Source organism: Trichomonas vaginalis, chromosome III, assembly GCF_026262505.1.
Source record: "Trichomonas vaginalis G3 chromosome III, whole genome shotgun sequence".
NCBI lineage: Eukaryota > Parabasalia > Trichomonadida > Trichomonadidae > Trichomonas > Trichomonas vaginalis.
Genome location: NC_067205.1, coordinates 6,202,161 through 6,217,324, shown reverse-complemented (window position 1 = coordinate 6,217,324; position 15,164 = coordinate 6,202,161). Strand labels below are relative to the sequence as shown.

Sequence of the window (15,164 nt, the reverse complement as noted above, 5' to 3'; positions counted from 1 at the left end):
AAATAAAGTTAGTGTCATTTTTTTGTATTTTTTTGTATGTAAGATATGATTTCAGGGATTTTTTTGACGAAGTGTTAACCTTCACTTCGTGTCATAATGTAAAAATAACGTTTACCATGTAAAACGCTTATAAAATAACTGGGGTAGAAAACGTGTTAGAAAAGAGGTTAGATCTAACCATCTACCCTAAAATATATTTTTGCTGAATTCAGCACAAATTTCATGAGTTTTGTATGTTTTAGACCATGTTAGAAAACGTGTTAGAAAACGTGTTAGATCTAACATGCTAACATAAAATATATTTTTGCTGAATTCCGTATGAAAACAGTGAAGAACAGCGAGTAGGTAAGAAACCTTAGTCGCCAAAACTCTATGAAAACAGTGAATTTCCTTAAGATAGAAAAAATAACGCTAATTTTTTATAAAATATTTTTTTATTTTGTATGTAAAGACAGATATGTCAACAACAGAGAACACAACAACAGTTATAGTCCATGAAGCCATAAATGAAGAATATGAGTACATACAGTTTAACAAACAACTCCGTCTCATTCGTTCGGTCAAAGACGATATGTACCAGATGCAAAGTATTTTGACAGCATGTTTTGCTCCAGATACCAAACATACAGACGATTGGTTCAAAAACCAAAGCACACAAGAACTTTTGAGCGAAGCACAGCGAGACCGACTTCCTTCGGGGTCGCCTAAAACTCATGAAAATCGTAAAAATTTGCCAAATGGTTTGAGAGGTTGGTATGTACATAGACTTCTTGTAAATGCTGTTGCAATGTGGGCTTCACCTCGTTATGCTTGGAATATTTACAGACTTCTTGACGAAATTCATAGACAAGAACGTGAAGAGATGGAAAACAAGCTTGAAGCAAAAGACAAAAGCATTCAGAAAAGAATACCACGTTCGGTACCAAAAGGAAAGGAAAAGAACTATAAGTATATGATTTATACTGAAGAGATGGAAAATGAAGAAGATAAAGATATGGTTATGTTGCATTTAGTCAGAAGAAACAACAAAAGCTTTTACGACCTTGCTAAGATTTACAAATCTGACAGAAATTGGTTCTATCGCGAAAACTTACCGATTTCAATGACACCGAATGAAGATGTGAAACAAATAGTTCAAGATACGTTACCTCAAACACACTATGATATTAAAGGTTGTACAATTCTTACCTTCAAAGAAGATTTGCCATTGTTAAAGGAAAAAATAACAGAGTATTTTGACAACTTCAAACAAGTAGAGTAAATTGCACTCTTTATTTTTACGCTTGACTTCAGATGGCTCAAGTAGCTCAATTAGGTAAATTGCCTTGTCAAATCCTTCTGGCATTCCGAGTCCTTCCATCCGACAGGAAAATATTTTCCCGACAACTGGAAAAAATTTTCCTTCCGACAGGAAGAACTCTTCCATCCGACAGGAAAAAATTTTCCTTCCGACAGGAAAAATTTTTCCATCCGACAGGAAAAATTTTTCCAGTTGTCCGTCCGTAAACCATTCAAATTTTCGAAAATTGAGAACTTTTTGGTCGAACTTCAGAAAAAAATTTTCCATCCGACAGGAAAAAATTTTCCCGACAACTGGAAAAAATTTTCCTTCCGACAGGAAAAGTTCTTCCTTCCGACAGGACACAAACGGATGACTGACGTTCCTCTTCCTGAATGCCTTCCAAAGCCAGAAGAACCGACAGCCCCAGCACCACAACAGACTTACTTACTAAGACTAAACACTTAGATTTTTCAAGCTTGACTTTTTACAATTTGAACTTTGTTTGCGTAGATATGAATTCTGAAAGAAGTATGAGGGTCTTGTATGACTTTATACTTCTCCCATAGTTCATGTCTGTCAAACTTACCTGCCATGGACTCTTTCATAAGTTCCATGAAATCGTCTTCGGACAATCCGGGGAAAAGTACAATGTCAGTAAGTATTCTTTTAACATCCTTACTTAAACTCTTTGCTGTCTGTACACAAATGACAACTGAGATGTTAAAGTGTCTGAGCTTCTTAAGAATTCGACACATATCTTGTTCTCTATTCTTTAACAAAGGATGAGAGGCGAAATCATCTAAGATAAGAAGACATCTATGAGGGTATGTCTTCCAATCGTAAGATTGCAATTTCTTCGAAATGTATTCTATATCTCTTTCTGTTTGTTTCTGAAGTGTTTCTTCTCTAATATTCTCTGCATTTCCTCATTTGGGTCTTTAAACTTAGAATTTATATACTCATTTATAGCATTATACTTCAAAACTCTTCTTTGGTACTTCTTTATCCAATCTAACAACTCAGAGTCTTTTATACATACTAACTTAGACTTCTTTATAATATCTTTGAACGAATTGACGGTTTGGTCAAATTGACCAGAAGTACTACAAATGACAACTAACTCATAGAATGGGTTCTTCTCATCTAGTTCTTGTTGTTGTGCAGCCATTTTAAGATAAGTGAAAGTCTTACCCGACCCAGGTGGTGCAATTAGACCTGTTATACCATTCTGAGCAAATAAGAACTTGTCATGTATGGGTTTTATCTGAGCATTTTCTAACTTCCTCTTGTTCTTGTTTAAAACATTCTCAAATTTTTTGTCAATGTCAGCAAACTTTTTTTCTAACATATTTTTAGAAAAATTAAAATTTTTTATCTTTTAGAAAATGTCTAGCGATTTCGCTATCTATATTCGAGACAAGCTTTTCGACAGCAAAACATCTGTCGACCATAAAATCTTACATAGTGTAAACAAGAAAGGGGAATTTGTTCTAAAGTTCTGTTTCTGGGAATATGACAAGAACCATAAAACATTAAGCAGAGCAGTCTTAAAATTTGTCAATGACAGACTTGTTGACAGAGATGACACCGATTGGAAAGATGAAGTCCAACAAAAGTTCTTAGAATGCAAAGAAGACACATGCGCTGTTCTTGAAGATGAAATAGAAAACAGAATAGATGAGCTATTAAAGGACAAAGAACTTTTACATAAATATAGTTGCGCCAAATTTGACATAAACTCCACCAGAAAAGAAGAAGAAAGAAAAGAAAGAAAAGAAGAAGAGAAGAAAGAACCTGAACCAGTTCCAGAGAAAAAAATTTTGACATGTAAAAATAAATTTTATTTTTAGAACATTTCTGGTCAATGTCAATGTTCTCTTCCTCTTTAGGAGTAAACACTGGCTTAGACTCTAAAATCTTTTTACCCAATTTACCTTGAACTTCTACAACTTTAGACTCATAATATTCATAGTCGTCTGCTTTCTTTGGTTCATAAGGTATAACAAGTTTGTATGCTTTGCCTTCTTTAAGGTTTGAAAACCTTCTGTCAAAACTTTCTTTGACTGCTAACAAACCTTCTATGTCTAAGTCTTCAAATTTCGCACCATTTTTAGTCACAATAGCAAACTTAACTGGTTCGATGTTCCAAACTTTGCTGAATGAAGACTTTTCAAAATGGTAGAAGTAAACATTCAAATATGTGAATGGGTCTAGTTCTTCTTTAAGTCCTGACATGTACTTGTTTACTGAGATGAATTTTGCCATCTTTTCTATCGGATAAAAAATATTTTTTTAAAATTTATCATAAAAAATTTTCTTTGTATATACACCATTCTGAACATCTAAAAGACTTTTGACATTTGCCAAGAATGTTCGTTTAGACGCTGTCATATAACCATATTCTTGACAATATTGTTTATACGAATCGTACAATGACCTTTCATCTAAACACTCAAAGTCAGTTTCATCTATGAACAGTTCATATACACTCTTGTTTGCTTCTAACAATGTTTGTCTCTCTTCGGTATGTGGAATTTGTCTTGGATTGAACTTAGAAATATCTAATGTCATAAAATATGAGAACAAGTGGTTGTAAAAGTCAGATGTCAAAGTTTCTGCTAAGTCGTCAAAATATTCTGTATCTTGCATATGAGCTTCTGACGTTTCTGACAACTACATATCTTCTGTCAGAACTTTCTAACTTCATCGGAACAGCATTGTTTGAAACCATAATGAAGTTTGCAACATTTTCACAAACTCTTTGGTCTTTATATTTTCTTTCAACAACTCCAACTTTGTCTGTTATAAGACTCTTCAAAGCATCTGAGTTCAAAACTTTTGTTGTATCTATACTTTGAAGTTCATTGCAAACTATAAGTTTCATATTCTCAATAGAAGAGTTAAACTTGCCACAGATGTTTTCTAAGTTTGTCATATTCGGATTCGAATAACCTTCTAACAGTTTGCATAAGATATCTGTAAAGAATGTGTTCTTACCTGTTCCTTGTTTTCCAATTATAATGAGAGCAGTTTCATTTTTAGCACTTGGATGTTGTAAGATGTTTGCAAACCAACATAAGATATACTCATAGACTCTTTCGTTTCCATTGCATATAATTTCTTTGACATGGTCTAACCAAGCTTCTATAACATTTTCTTTCCATTCTACTTGTTCATATTTATATCCAGTGAAGATAGAATAGAAGTTTGGAGAAGGTGTATAAAACTTTATACCTCGAACTGAAAAATCTTCTAACTTTGACAATAAGATATCCCAAGCATCTAACATCTTCATGCCAACTTGTACGACTTTTATTTTTTAAGTTTCTGTCTACATTCTTGTTCTGAAACTATTGTCGCTTTAGGTTTGTTAAAGACAACATCCCATTCTTTCATGACATAACATTCTGGGGCAGAGTCAACATAAATGACTAAACGTTTCAAATTCTCGACTGCTTTGTTATAGTCTCTAAATGGACACATATTTCTGAATGCTTGGAAGTCATAAAAATCTGAAACATCTATTCTGTACATTTTTATAAAAATAAAAAAAATATTTTTTTTATTCTTGACTTTGTTGTTGCATTTGTTGCATTTGTTGTTCTTGAGCTATTTGTTGTTGAAGTTGTTCTTGTAATACAATACTTTCACCAGTTGCATCTTCCAATTCGAAACTTTCTGCCGTCATTGACAAATACATAGGACATAAAAGTTTTACAGGAACAAAGTTTGCGTCAACTAATGTCAACGTTATACTTGCCAAAGTGTTTGAGTTCACTAAGGTTGAAAATTCTGCATTCGAATGAACAATAGGCAACCAGCAGAGAAAGTATTGTTTATACGCATAAGAATCTTTTGGTCATAATAGTTTCTGTCGACATTCGAATAACACTTTGAACCTAAGTTTGAAACAATATATAAGATTGGTGTGCTTAATGTCAATGGAATAGACATTCCTTGTATGACACCTTTTCCTGTTATAGGAAAACTGTTGGTAGTAAAAACCAGAAATAAGTTTTGTATTATAGCTCATATCGTTTATAGTAAACTCAGTCGGACATCCAACATAATGAAACCTGCTCTAGTTGCAGCACATGTTACACCCGTACTTAAAGTATTAAATAAGTCAACAAAACCTGTTGGTGGTATATCTGAGTAAGTATCTTCAAAGTAGTATTTTTTACCATTCACAACAATAAAGTCTTCTGGTGTCAAAAGAGCAAAACAGGCTTTAGTCGTCATTGTGTTTAAGGTTAGTTTACAATATCGTCCTGGAGGACTTTGTAAGTTTGTTGTTATAGAATTATATGACCCGGTTTTTAGTCGTAATAGTATAACCATTATGTCTTCTGCCATTTACTTAGCAAATATTTTTAATGAAATGTTGTGGTCGTCAAATATTTTTATGACGTCTGGGAAACTATACTTTAAGTTCAACGTTTCACCTCCTTTCATAACGTATATCTTGTCAATGACATTATATGAAACACCACAGCAACTAATGTCGGGTTCTATTTCTTTGATGTTTATATCGTCTGCCTCTGTCAAAAGTTTCAATAGTTCTTTCAAGACTTCATGAGGTGCAATGACATATGAGTTCACTTTTACAGGGTTGTGTTCGACCAAGTTTAACATTATACTTAAAGCTTGACAAATCTTCTCCTGAGTTTGAAGTTTGTCTTTCAGTTGTTGGTAGTCGTTTCGAATATCTGCAACAGAACTTAAGTCTCTGGTAACTTCAGGATATGTTGGTTCTTTTACAGGAACAATTGTTATACCATCTTCGTCTTCGTATGGTTTCCCCACTTCAACATCTCTGTCTTTGACATTGACAACAACACTTTGACTGTTTGTTTGAGTTGGTGAATTTAACTTCACATCTGCCACCGCCATTAAACCTTTTGAAACACTTACGCTTCTATTTTTCGGAAATGACATTTTACTTAGAATAAAAAGATGGACGTATTCGGATATCTTATTGAATTGAGCAGAAACAAAGTTTATACTCACAAACAATACAAATACATTGACAGAATAGTTCTTTACACAAACAATGGAAAATGTTATAGAATAGCAATATTTGCTGAACCAAAATTTTCCATAAAGCAAAGAAAGTTGGTATAACCGAGATGGTGAAAGTTCTTGACGTTGACAAAAATATAACAACAAAACTTACAGATATTTCTAAAGGAAAGTTTATCTTACAATATTATGTCAAAACTGGCGTACTGTCAATATTTGACGGAGAGAAGTCAGTTCAAGAACAACTTACTGACCTGCTGCCAAAATCTGCTCGATGGAAGCTGTCGTTATGCCAATCTGAGGAGCCCCAGCAGGTTTCATCGAACGAATCTTCAAAAGAGCATCTTCCGTGAAAAGTGCTATTGGTTTTGTAAACTTCTTTGCTTTCAATTCATCCGGACCGTCTCTGTCACCAGTATATTGTATTTGTACAGTACCAACAGTTGAAATACCACCCATAAAGTCTTCTGAGTCAGCAAATGGAATGCCAAGCCAAAAGTTTGAACGGTCTCCATTTGTATATTGAGTTTTTTGACCTCCTGTATGAGTCCATACTTTCACATATGGCATAATAGAACTTTGCATTTCAGGGTTAATGGTTGTTGTGAAGTTGTTGTTAAAGTTCATAGCATCTAATGTCAAGTTGTATGACCTCATATCCTCAACTGTAGAATATTCTTCTCTTGGATAATATTTGCCATCTATGTTTATATGATATTTAATACCGGGTTGTAGAAACAAGAAATAGTCATTTATAGTTCGTCTGAACAGTACAAACATAGTATCTGCATGTTTCATTGCAGTTGTTAAAGCAATATCTGTTCTTGCACCTGGGTCAGCACTTTGGTTTCCAACTTCACCTGCAAAGTCTTTGACAGATATTTGGTGTATAGGGAACATAAGTGGAACTGCAATATATTTGGCAGCTAAAGCATTTGAAATATCTGGGTCCAACATATAGACTGCAAGTCTGCTTTCTATTCTCTTGCATTCAAATTTTTCGCATGTGAACTTAACTGGGTCCCAAGCATCTCCAGCAGCATTGAAATAATAGTTTACTTCAGTGTTGAGGTTTGAGAAACCAAAGTCTAAGTCAACTTTGTCTTTGCAAAATTCGGCGAATGACGTTTTATTTGTTCCCTTTACGTCTGTAAGAGTGAATGGGTCTTGTGTTGGTGCAATGACTAAGTTATTTTTGCTTGGAGTAAGTTCAATAGAAATTTTTCCTGCCCAGTTTGGCAAGTATCTTAAAAACCTGAAGATGAGGAAAGATGACAAAGGAACTCTAAGTTTCAGTTTTTACTTTAGTGGCAGCATTTCCATCTGAACCAGAAAGGTTAACATAAACTCCTGGAACGTTAGGGTCAAGTCTTCTTATTTTCTCAATATTTGCATACTGGTCTGTTTGTTCTCTAGCTTGTGGTTGTACTGAGTTTCTCAAAGCGAACCATTCATAGTTTGCCCATGTTACTGTTTGAACTAAGTCAGAGTTAGAATATATCTTATATCCCATGAAAACTTCTGGAGCATATTGGTATCCGACATAGAAAATTCCATTGCAACCTTTCTTGTCAGACAACTTGGCAGAAGGTTTTATTTCAATGTCTTGTTCCACGTATAAGAATGAGTTGTCAATAGAAATAATATGAAACCTGTCACAAGCAATATCTACTGTTGTTGAAGAACCTTCTCCAAACTCACCTACGTTTCCATAAGAAACAGCAGTTGTATATTCGTAAGTTCCAGGAACTATTTCTGACCTTCTAATGGCATTGTCGCATTCGTTATACCATTCGGAAACATTTCCGTTCATGGCATCCAAAACTGTTGGCGTTATATTCTGAGCGGCGTACATTTCATATGGGTAAAAATATAGAATAGTTGGATTTATGTGTCATAATAGAACCCACTCGTACCAAGCTTTACTTTCTTCCTGACTGAGTTTTTAACTCTTCTTTTTCCTTCATTGCCACTACTTTCACTAGATGAAGTTACTTCTTCACTATTTTCACTTTGTTCTACTCTTCTTCTTTGGTGTCGCTTTTGGTAACTTGCCCTCTGCTTCAAGTTGTTGCATCTTTGCCTCATGTTCACCTAGTATGTTGTAAATTTCCCATGTCCTTTTTGCCTTTGGGCTCTGGTCGCCCATCTCAGGTAACCTATATCCTAGAAAGATTTTGTCATAGTTTGTATTTGAGTCTTCGCGTATTGTTTGCATGACTCTTTCCTGAGTTTCCGGTTCAAGCTCTTCAAATATAGCTTGTCCATATGGAATATGCTCGTTTCCAAATATATGTTTTTGTAGCCATTCTGGTTTTCTTTCCATGTTACCAATAATATCTTTTGTGAATGGGAAAGCTTTTACCCAATGTTTCAGTCTTGCGTCATTTATTTCTGTAGTTGGTTTTATTTTGTCAAGGAACATGTTTTTCAATACTAACATTTCATTTGGTACTGTCCATTTGAGTTTTCTTAAATATTCATCCCTTCTCGGTTCATTGTCTGCAAAGTAAGTTTTTATGACATTTTGCAAACTTTCGTTTGCAAGATCATGTACAATAGGTTCTCTTCCTTCTCTCTCCCTAACTTTCTTTCTAAACTCTTCACCAAATATACCATCTCTATGGTTCTGTGTAGTTCTTTGAGATAAATGTTCTAGAACGTCAGGTGTTATATTTCCATCAGCCATGTTCATTTCATACTGGTCCAAAATATCTGCATGTTTCATATCTTTCAATGGCATTAAAGCCGCGCTGAAAATACCAGCTACATCTGGTTCACCATTCACTTCCATTGCGTCTACAACTTCTTGGAATTGAGGTTGTAAGTTTATGAACCACCTATCCGGATTAGCTTTATGACCCCATCTCATTGTAGTTCCATCGTCTGCAGAAACAAAAGTAGGTTTGTTTCCATATTGGTTAGGTTCTGAATGAACTTTAAACAATGTTTCATTTCTATATGTTTTGGTGAAATTTAACCTTTTATTTTCACCGAGTTCAGCCAAAGATTGAACGTTATATGGTCGTAAGTAAAAAGGATTGTTGTATTTGCGTACACTTTCTTTCAGTACTTCCATTCTATGCTGAATATTTTCATCTGATGTTGGAGTCTTTTGTATGTCGGCGAACATTTTTCGATATTCTTCTACTATGTCAGCCGAATTTTTCTTAGACTCTTGGAAAGATTCCATATTCCCCGCATACACTTGTTGAGGGTCAAGATTTTTCGGCTGTTCCAAATCTTCATCTAGTTCTGTGAAGTTAGTTTCCAAAGGAGGGACTTGTTCGTTTCCTTCAGGCTCTTCTAGCTGTTGTTGCTGAACTATTTCTTCCATGTCTGGTTGTATCTGAACTTCTTCCTGTTGAGTTTCTTGTACCTCATCTGCTGGCATTTCATATATTCCGAGACCGTTTTTAACAAGTTCCCTATTTAAGTCATCCGTAGAGATGTGAAAACTTAAATTTTATAATCCCTGGGATGCACTTTCTTCGATTTTTTTTAAATTTTTGGGATAAATTTTGACATCTTTTTTTTGCTGGCGACCCCCCGTTTAGGGCATCAAAAAAACATGTTGTTTCGTTTCAAGATCGGGATATGTTGTGAACCCGACTTCTTTCATTAATGAAGTGATTTCTTAAGTTGAATAAAAACAAATTTGATTGAAATTCATACAAAATTTCTTTTTATCATTATTATTTAAGATGCTTTTTTATGTTGAATTGTTAATTTTTTTATTTCCACCTGGGATATTTTGAATTGGGCTAGCCCAATCCCACCTCTCAATTTTCTCTCAATTGGGCAATGGGGATCCCATATAAAATGTATTGTAACAAAATTTTACATGCATAATATAGTACAATTAAACAACATTCTAAAAATATTAAATTCACATCATTTACTTGAAGATTTTATATTTTCAACAAAAATTAATACAATAATTACATTAAATTGAGGAGATTTATAATATTTATTATAAATTAAAATATTATTACTCATTAATTTGTTGAAATATTGCATTTTAGTGGTAAAAATTAAAATTTAAGTTTACATGGAGAAAAAAAAATTTTAAATTCCAAAAAAAATTCAATTGGGATAACGATAGGGACAAAAATTTAGAATCCCCATATGCTTGGGATAAAATCACATGACTAGTCATCCGGACTCATAAACCTTTCTTCTTTCGTTCCGTCTCTATTTTTTACGCGTTTCATGAAGAGAGTTGAATTATCATTTAGCTCTGACATCAAATATCTCGGAGTAAATTCATTCATGTCATTTGGATGATATGCTATTAAATCATATCCCTTAGCGAGCTTGTATTTTCCAGGTTTGAAATTATATCCCATTTGGTGCTGAACCATAAAGCTAAATAGGTTCGGGTCAGTATTTCCTTCCTTGAACTTTCTAATAGCTTCTTTATATCTGTCACTAAAGTCAAGAGTATCTGGGTAACCATAATCTTCCTTAAGCATTTTTAAGAATTCTTGGTTTCCTTGTTCTCTACTTCTTTTATGTCCTTGCTCTGTTTGTGGTTGTTGTTGTGCAGGGTTTTGAACTGTTGTTTGCTGTGCAGTGTTTTGAACTGTTGGTTGCTGTGTTGGATTTTGAACTGTTGGTTGCTGTGTTGGATTTTGAACTGTTGGTTGTTGTTGTTGTGCATGCCTGTGTCTGTGTCCATGTGACGATGTAAATGTTTTAGGTAGTCCTGGTGCAGGTGCTTCTCTTGGAGGGTTTGGTGGTATATAAGTTCCACTAGCTAGTATATAAGTTCCACCAGCTGGTATATAAGTTCCACCAGCTGGCACATATGTTCCATCTGCAGCATAATGTCCTACCTGACTTTTCGTTTTTAAGAAAGCATTTACTAGGTCTGTTTTGGTCTGTTGTAACTCTTTTTCTTGACTTTCCACAACAGTTGCTCTAACGGCGTCATAGGCACTTTGAACTGCCTGTCTCGTTGCTGCATCTGTTATTTTCGTCATATTTTGTGCTACTTCTCTTAACTCGTTGTCGAAACCTTCAGACTTCAGTTTCTTTCCAGATGAGAAGTCGTTCACTAGTTTCACCTTACTATGAAGAGCTTCGAAGGCGTTCTTAAAGTCAGCATTCATTAAAGCTTCATTTGAACTGTCTTCATCCGCTTGTATTTTTGTCCTTATTGACCCTATAAGTTGGGCTGCTTTAGCGTTGGCTTGGGCATCTAACCAGTCATTATTAGCTTTTATATATTCTGCGCTTTTCATTGCCTTTTGCATGGCTGCGTCGTTATTTTTACTTTCTTGTGCTAAGTTTTCATACTGTACGGTTTGGTTTTGCAACTGTAAAAGTTTTTCTGCCTTTACATTTGCTTCAACTTCTTTTTTATACTCATCGCTATCCATATATGTCTTCATGGCTTTTTGTTTTATTTCTTCATCTTTCAGTACTTTATATTGAGTAGTATGGTTTTTCAAATTTATAACATCTTGTTCCATTTTTGCTACTTCTGCTGCTTTTTCTGACACTTTTTTTGCATATTCCTCTGTACTTAGTTCTTTCAGTTGTTCTTCTTTCTTCTTTTTCTCTACGTTTAACTCATTGAGTTTCTTTGTGTGTCTGTCATATTCTAGTTTCTTTTCGTTTTCACTTATTTGTTTCTGTATGTCTATGTTTGACTTTTTGACATCTGTTATTTGATTTTTGAGTGAACTCAAATTCATTTGACTTTGAGGGTTATAAGCTGTTCCGTCTGCAGCTCCACCATAGCCTGCCATTTTCGCTAAAAGTGCCGCTCTTAAACCTCCACTCTGTGCACCAATAACTCGGTTTAAAAGCATAGGGTTGCTTGACATTTGTTGCAACATAGTGGGGTCATTCATAATTTGTTGTTGCAACTGTTGTTGTGGTGTCAGTTTTACTATTGGATGTTTCAATGCTCCCTTCCTCTTACGTATATTCTTACGTAGCTTACGTGGCATTTTAAGTGAAGTTAAAAAGCGGTTTTTGACAGATGTTTATATGACACTTTTTGTTCAGCACAAAAAACTACTCGGTCAAAGTGTTGTCAGTTTTGTAAAATAACCGTCCTATCTTGTTTTAAAATGGAGAAAAGGCTTCTCAAAGTATACTTCCTTGGAACACCTGTAACTTTTCCTGTAGCGACGATAGACCCTTACTTGTCCGGACAAAGTTATACTAAACATCTTCAGGGCTAGAGGGCACGAAGTGCCTGGAGGCCCCACTACCTTTTTTTTTTAAATAAAAACATTTAACCAAAGTCAATTTTATTTTTCATATTCAAATGGACTGAGTGTTAACATTTAACATTTTTTGCTAATTGTCGTCAAAAATTAGGCGTAAAGCAAAAATTGATATTTCATATGGTTTTATGATAGATAAGCATTATATTCCCACTCATTATATTCGTAAATTTTGAGGTTTATCCTTCGCTTTTAAGATCATTGAATTTGATTTTTATATAAAATAGTTATATATTAGAAAATAATATGAGTTTATGTGATATTATTTTTCAGAAGATTTTGTGTTCTTCTTCAAAATTTTATTTTTTTATTAAAAAGAATCTTTACAAAATATACATTTACTTTAATTAATATTTAAAAACGTGCTCTATCAAAAGTTCCAAAAATTCAATATTTTAGCTTTTCTGATGTGTCACTTTTGATGAATTTCTGTTTACAACAGTATCAATGCTTCTCATTCAACTCCTTACGAAGTTTTCCTCAAACGAGGAAATTATCTTTTTGAATTATGGGGTGGTTCAGGAAACGATATAGTTTTATCTAACCCAATCAGGAGTGCATACGTAAGCGGCTATGTTGTATTCCGTCATTCCATTAAACTTTACCTACACGTAGGATCACAAGCTTATAAAAATGCCTCTTTTCCATCATATGGTGGAGGAGGTCCAGGCCAAATATCAGGTGGTGGCTCATCTGATATCCGACTTCTTCCAGGTGATTATGGCGACTTTTCCGGTCTTAATAGTCGAATTATTGTCTCATCGGGCGCTGGATCAAGTGACGGTTGTTACGAAACGGGTGGTCCTGGTGGTGGATTAATTGGGTATAATAGCACTGGCAACTATGGCCGAGGTGGTACGCAAATATCAGGCGGCGAAGGAGGTATTAAAGGAAGATTTGGTTTCGGTGCCGGAAATGAATCTCGACGATATGATGGTCATACACCGGATGGCAATGCAGGAGGTGGTGGGGGCTATTTTGGCGGTGGAGGTTAGTATACATATCATGTGTACGGAGGCACTGCGCGCCTCCTTACCCATGATATGTGAATTTGACACTTTACGAAACCGTTAACGTATATTTTTACAACACAAACGACAACACTAACTTAACCTTAAATATTTACAAAGCCACCAACCACTTCACCTCACTAACGTTTTCACAAACGACTTCACTACTGTAAAAAATAAACGTTCTCACTTACAAAAGTATTGCAACTCCTCCCATTGCTGTGCTTCACACAATACTTCATATTCTTCAGTATCGCTGCTGTCGCTCCAATCGTCAGAGTCAAAATCACTGTCAAAATAAATGTTAGTAAGTTTTGACAAAGCTAATGAAACACGCTTACCGTTTGTATCGTATGCTTGTATAAACTTTCCATTCTTCATTCCTTCATAAACGCTCAAACTAACTTTACCCTTTCTCCCTCGTATCTGATAGAATGTATTTTCACGAGGAACGAAGAACAAATTCTTGAACTCATGACCGTTGTAGTTTGTTATCTCAATAGTTTTCGTCATTACATCCAAATAAAAATTTTCAGTAAAAATAAAACTAATGAAATATTTTATTCCTCACTGTCGTCTGCTTTCTCCAACTCTTCTAGCTTCTTCCTAAGTTCAGCAATGTTGTCCTCATGAAGTTTAATCTTTCTCAAAATTCCTTCTTTATCTAATGGTTGCTTTATCTTTCTAAACTGAACTCTACCATCCTTCATAGTATGAATGTAAAAACCTTCTGGAATAGTTCCTGATTTAATGTATTCTACCAAAAACTTTTGTTTCATTGCTTCAGTGACTTTAGTCGTCATTTTACTCTAAGGTGAAGCTAGCACAGCGATAATGGATTTCATGACTTTTAGTATTTCATGCAATCTTAACAGATAGCCTTACAAGTACTTCCAGTGTCCCTAGCTGTCCCTCCTTTTTATATAACTCCATGACATTTATAATCTCGCGAAACTTAACAGGTAGCATAACAGATTAAAATCAGATGAGGTTTTGAACCAAAATTTCTAAGCAACGTTGTCAAGGATTTTGAGGAACTAGGGACAGAGTGTGGCAAAGTCCAAGATTTAATTTATCTTCATCTGTTTCATCAGCTATCTCATCTAATATGCCAATATTTTATTCATAACTCGTGGCAAACTCACTAACTTTCATTATGTTCATCTGCATGCTTCATCTGATAGAAAGTATGACTTTCATTAACTCTGTGAGATAATGAAAACTACTAGGGACAGAGACCATGGCAAAGTTTATGACTTTCATTATTTCCAGAACTTAATGAAAACTACTAGGGACAGAGACCATGGCAAAGTTCATGATTTAATTTATTCTCTCACTAACAACAAATACAAAACTCCAACACTAACGACAAAAATAAATGTCCTCACTTCTTAACAAAGTAATATGTGCTTCTTACACCACCATAGCTCAAACGTTTCTTTTCAAACATCGATTGAAACTTATTTTGAGCCATTGGCTTTAGTCTCTTTTTCTTCAAATACGCCAAGAAATCTTCTTCACATCTTTTCACTTCATAGCCTTCTTTAAACTCCTCCTTGTTAAGTTCTATGAAATCCTTTATCTCATTCTTTGTTGCAATGGCTTCTT

General features: G+C 34.6%; 8 protein-coding genes and 3 pseudogenes across 11 annotated transcripts, besides 2 other annotated features; 2 read left to right on the top strand and 9 right to left on the bottom strand.

Moving 5' to 3' along the window:
• Window positions 1-9,233: part of a mobile genetic element that runs on past the window's edge.
• TVAGG3_0651390 (KilA, N-terminal/APSES-type HTH, DNA-binding family) lies at window positions 458-1,261 on the top strand (the record flags this gene model as incomplete). The annotated part of the gene is made up of 1 exon (XM_051241645.1): window positions 458-1,261. One exon carries the CDS (start codon window positions 458-460, stop codon window positions 1,259-1,261), a length of 804 nt encoding a protein of 267 aa, XP_051088232.1.
• Window positions 1,652-1,747, top strand: TVAGG3_0651380 (uncharacterized protein; the record flags this gene model as incomplete). Its single annotated transcript, XM_051241644.1, has 1 exon — window positions 1,652-1,747. The coding sequence occupies one exon, from the start codon at window positions 1,652-1,654 to the stop codon at window positions 1,745-1,747; it is 96 nt and encodes a 31-aa protein (XP_051088231.1).
• On the bottom strand, window positions 1,753-2,630 carry TVAGG3_0651370 (annotated as a pseudogene). The gene has a single exon. A coding segment is annotated over exon 1 (878 nt).
• On the bottom strand, window positions 3,180-3,517 carry TVAGG3_0651360 (protein of unknown function, DUF4108 family; the record flags this gene model as incomplete). The annotated part of the gene is made up of 1 exon (XM_051241643.1): window positions 3,180-3,517. A coding segment is annotated over one exon (338 nt), but the record flags the coding sequence as incomplete, so codon positions are not given.
• On the bottom strand, window positions 3,582-4,816 carry TVAGG3_0651350 (annotated as a pseudogene). Its single transcript has one exon. A coding segment is annotated over exon 1 (1,235 nt).
• Window positions 5,742-6,175, bottom strand: TVAGG3_0651340 (protein of unknown function, DUF4106 family; the record flags this gene model as incomplete). The annotated part of the gene is made up of 1 exon (XM_051241642.1): window positions 5,742-6,175. A coding segment is annotated over one exon (434 nt), but the record flags the coding sequence as incomplete, so codon positions are not given.
• Window positions 6,346-6,515, bottom strand: TVAGG3_0651330 (annotated as a pseudogene). The gene has a single exon. A coding segment is annotated over exon 1 (170 nt).
• A 1,222-nt stretch (window positions 9,234-10,455) lies between the features above and the next one.
• Window positions 10,456-11,781, bottom strand: TVAGG3_0651310 (kinase-related family; the record flags this gene model as incomplete). Its single annotated transcript, XM_001299175.1, has 1 exon — window positions 10,456-11,781. The coding sequence occupies one exon, from the start codon at window positions 11,779-11,781 to the stop codon at window positions 10,456-10,458; it is 1,326 nt and encodes a 441-aa protein (XP_001299176.1).
• A 131-nt stretch (window positions 11,782-11,912) lies between these two features.
• TVAGG3_0651300 (protein of unknown function, DUF4106 family) lies at window positions 11,913-12,264 on the bottom strand (the record flags this gene model as incomplete). The annotated part of the gene is made up of 1 exon (XM_051241641.1): window positions 11,913-12,264. A coding segment is annotated over one exon (352 nt), but the record flags the coding sequence as incomplete, so codon positions are not given.
• Window positions 12,265-12,949: 685 nt separating this feature from the next.
• Window positions 12,950-12,987: a mobile genetic element.
• Window positions 12,988-13,742: 755 nt separating this feature from the next.
• Window positions 13,743-14,069, bottom strand: TVAGG3_0651280 (uncharacterized protein; the record flags this gene model as incomplete). Its single annotated transcript, XM_001299176.1, has 1 exon — window positions 13,743-14,069. One exon carries the CDS (start codon window positions 14,067-14,069, stop codon window positions 13,743-13,745), a length of 327 nt encoding a protein of 108 aa, XP_001299177.1.
• Window positions 14,070-14,116: 47 nt separating this feature from the next.
• On the bottom strand, window positions 14,117-14,359 carry TVAGG3_0651270 (uncharacterized protein; the record flags this gene model as incomplete). The annotated part of the gene is made up of 1 exon (XM_001299177.1): window positions 14,117-14,359. The coding sequence occupies one exon, from the start codon at window positions 14,357-14,359 to the stop codon at window positions 14,117-14,119; it is 243 nt and encodes an 80-aa protein (XP_001299178.1).
• Window positions 14,360-15,164: the final 805 nt, after the last annotated feature.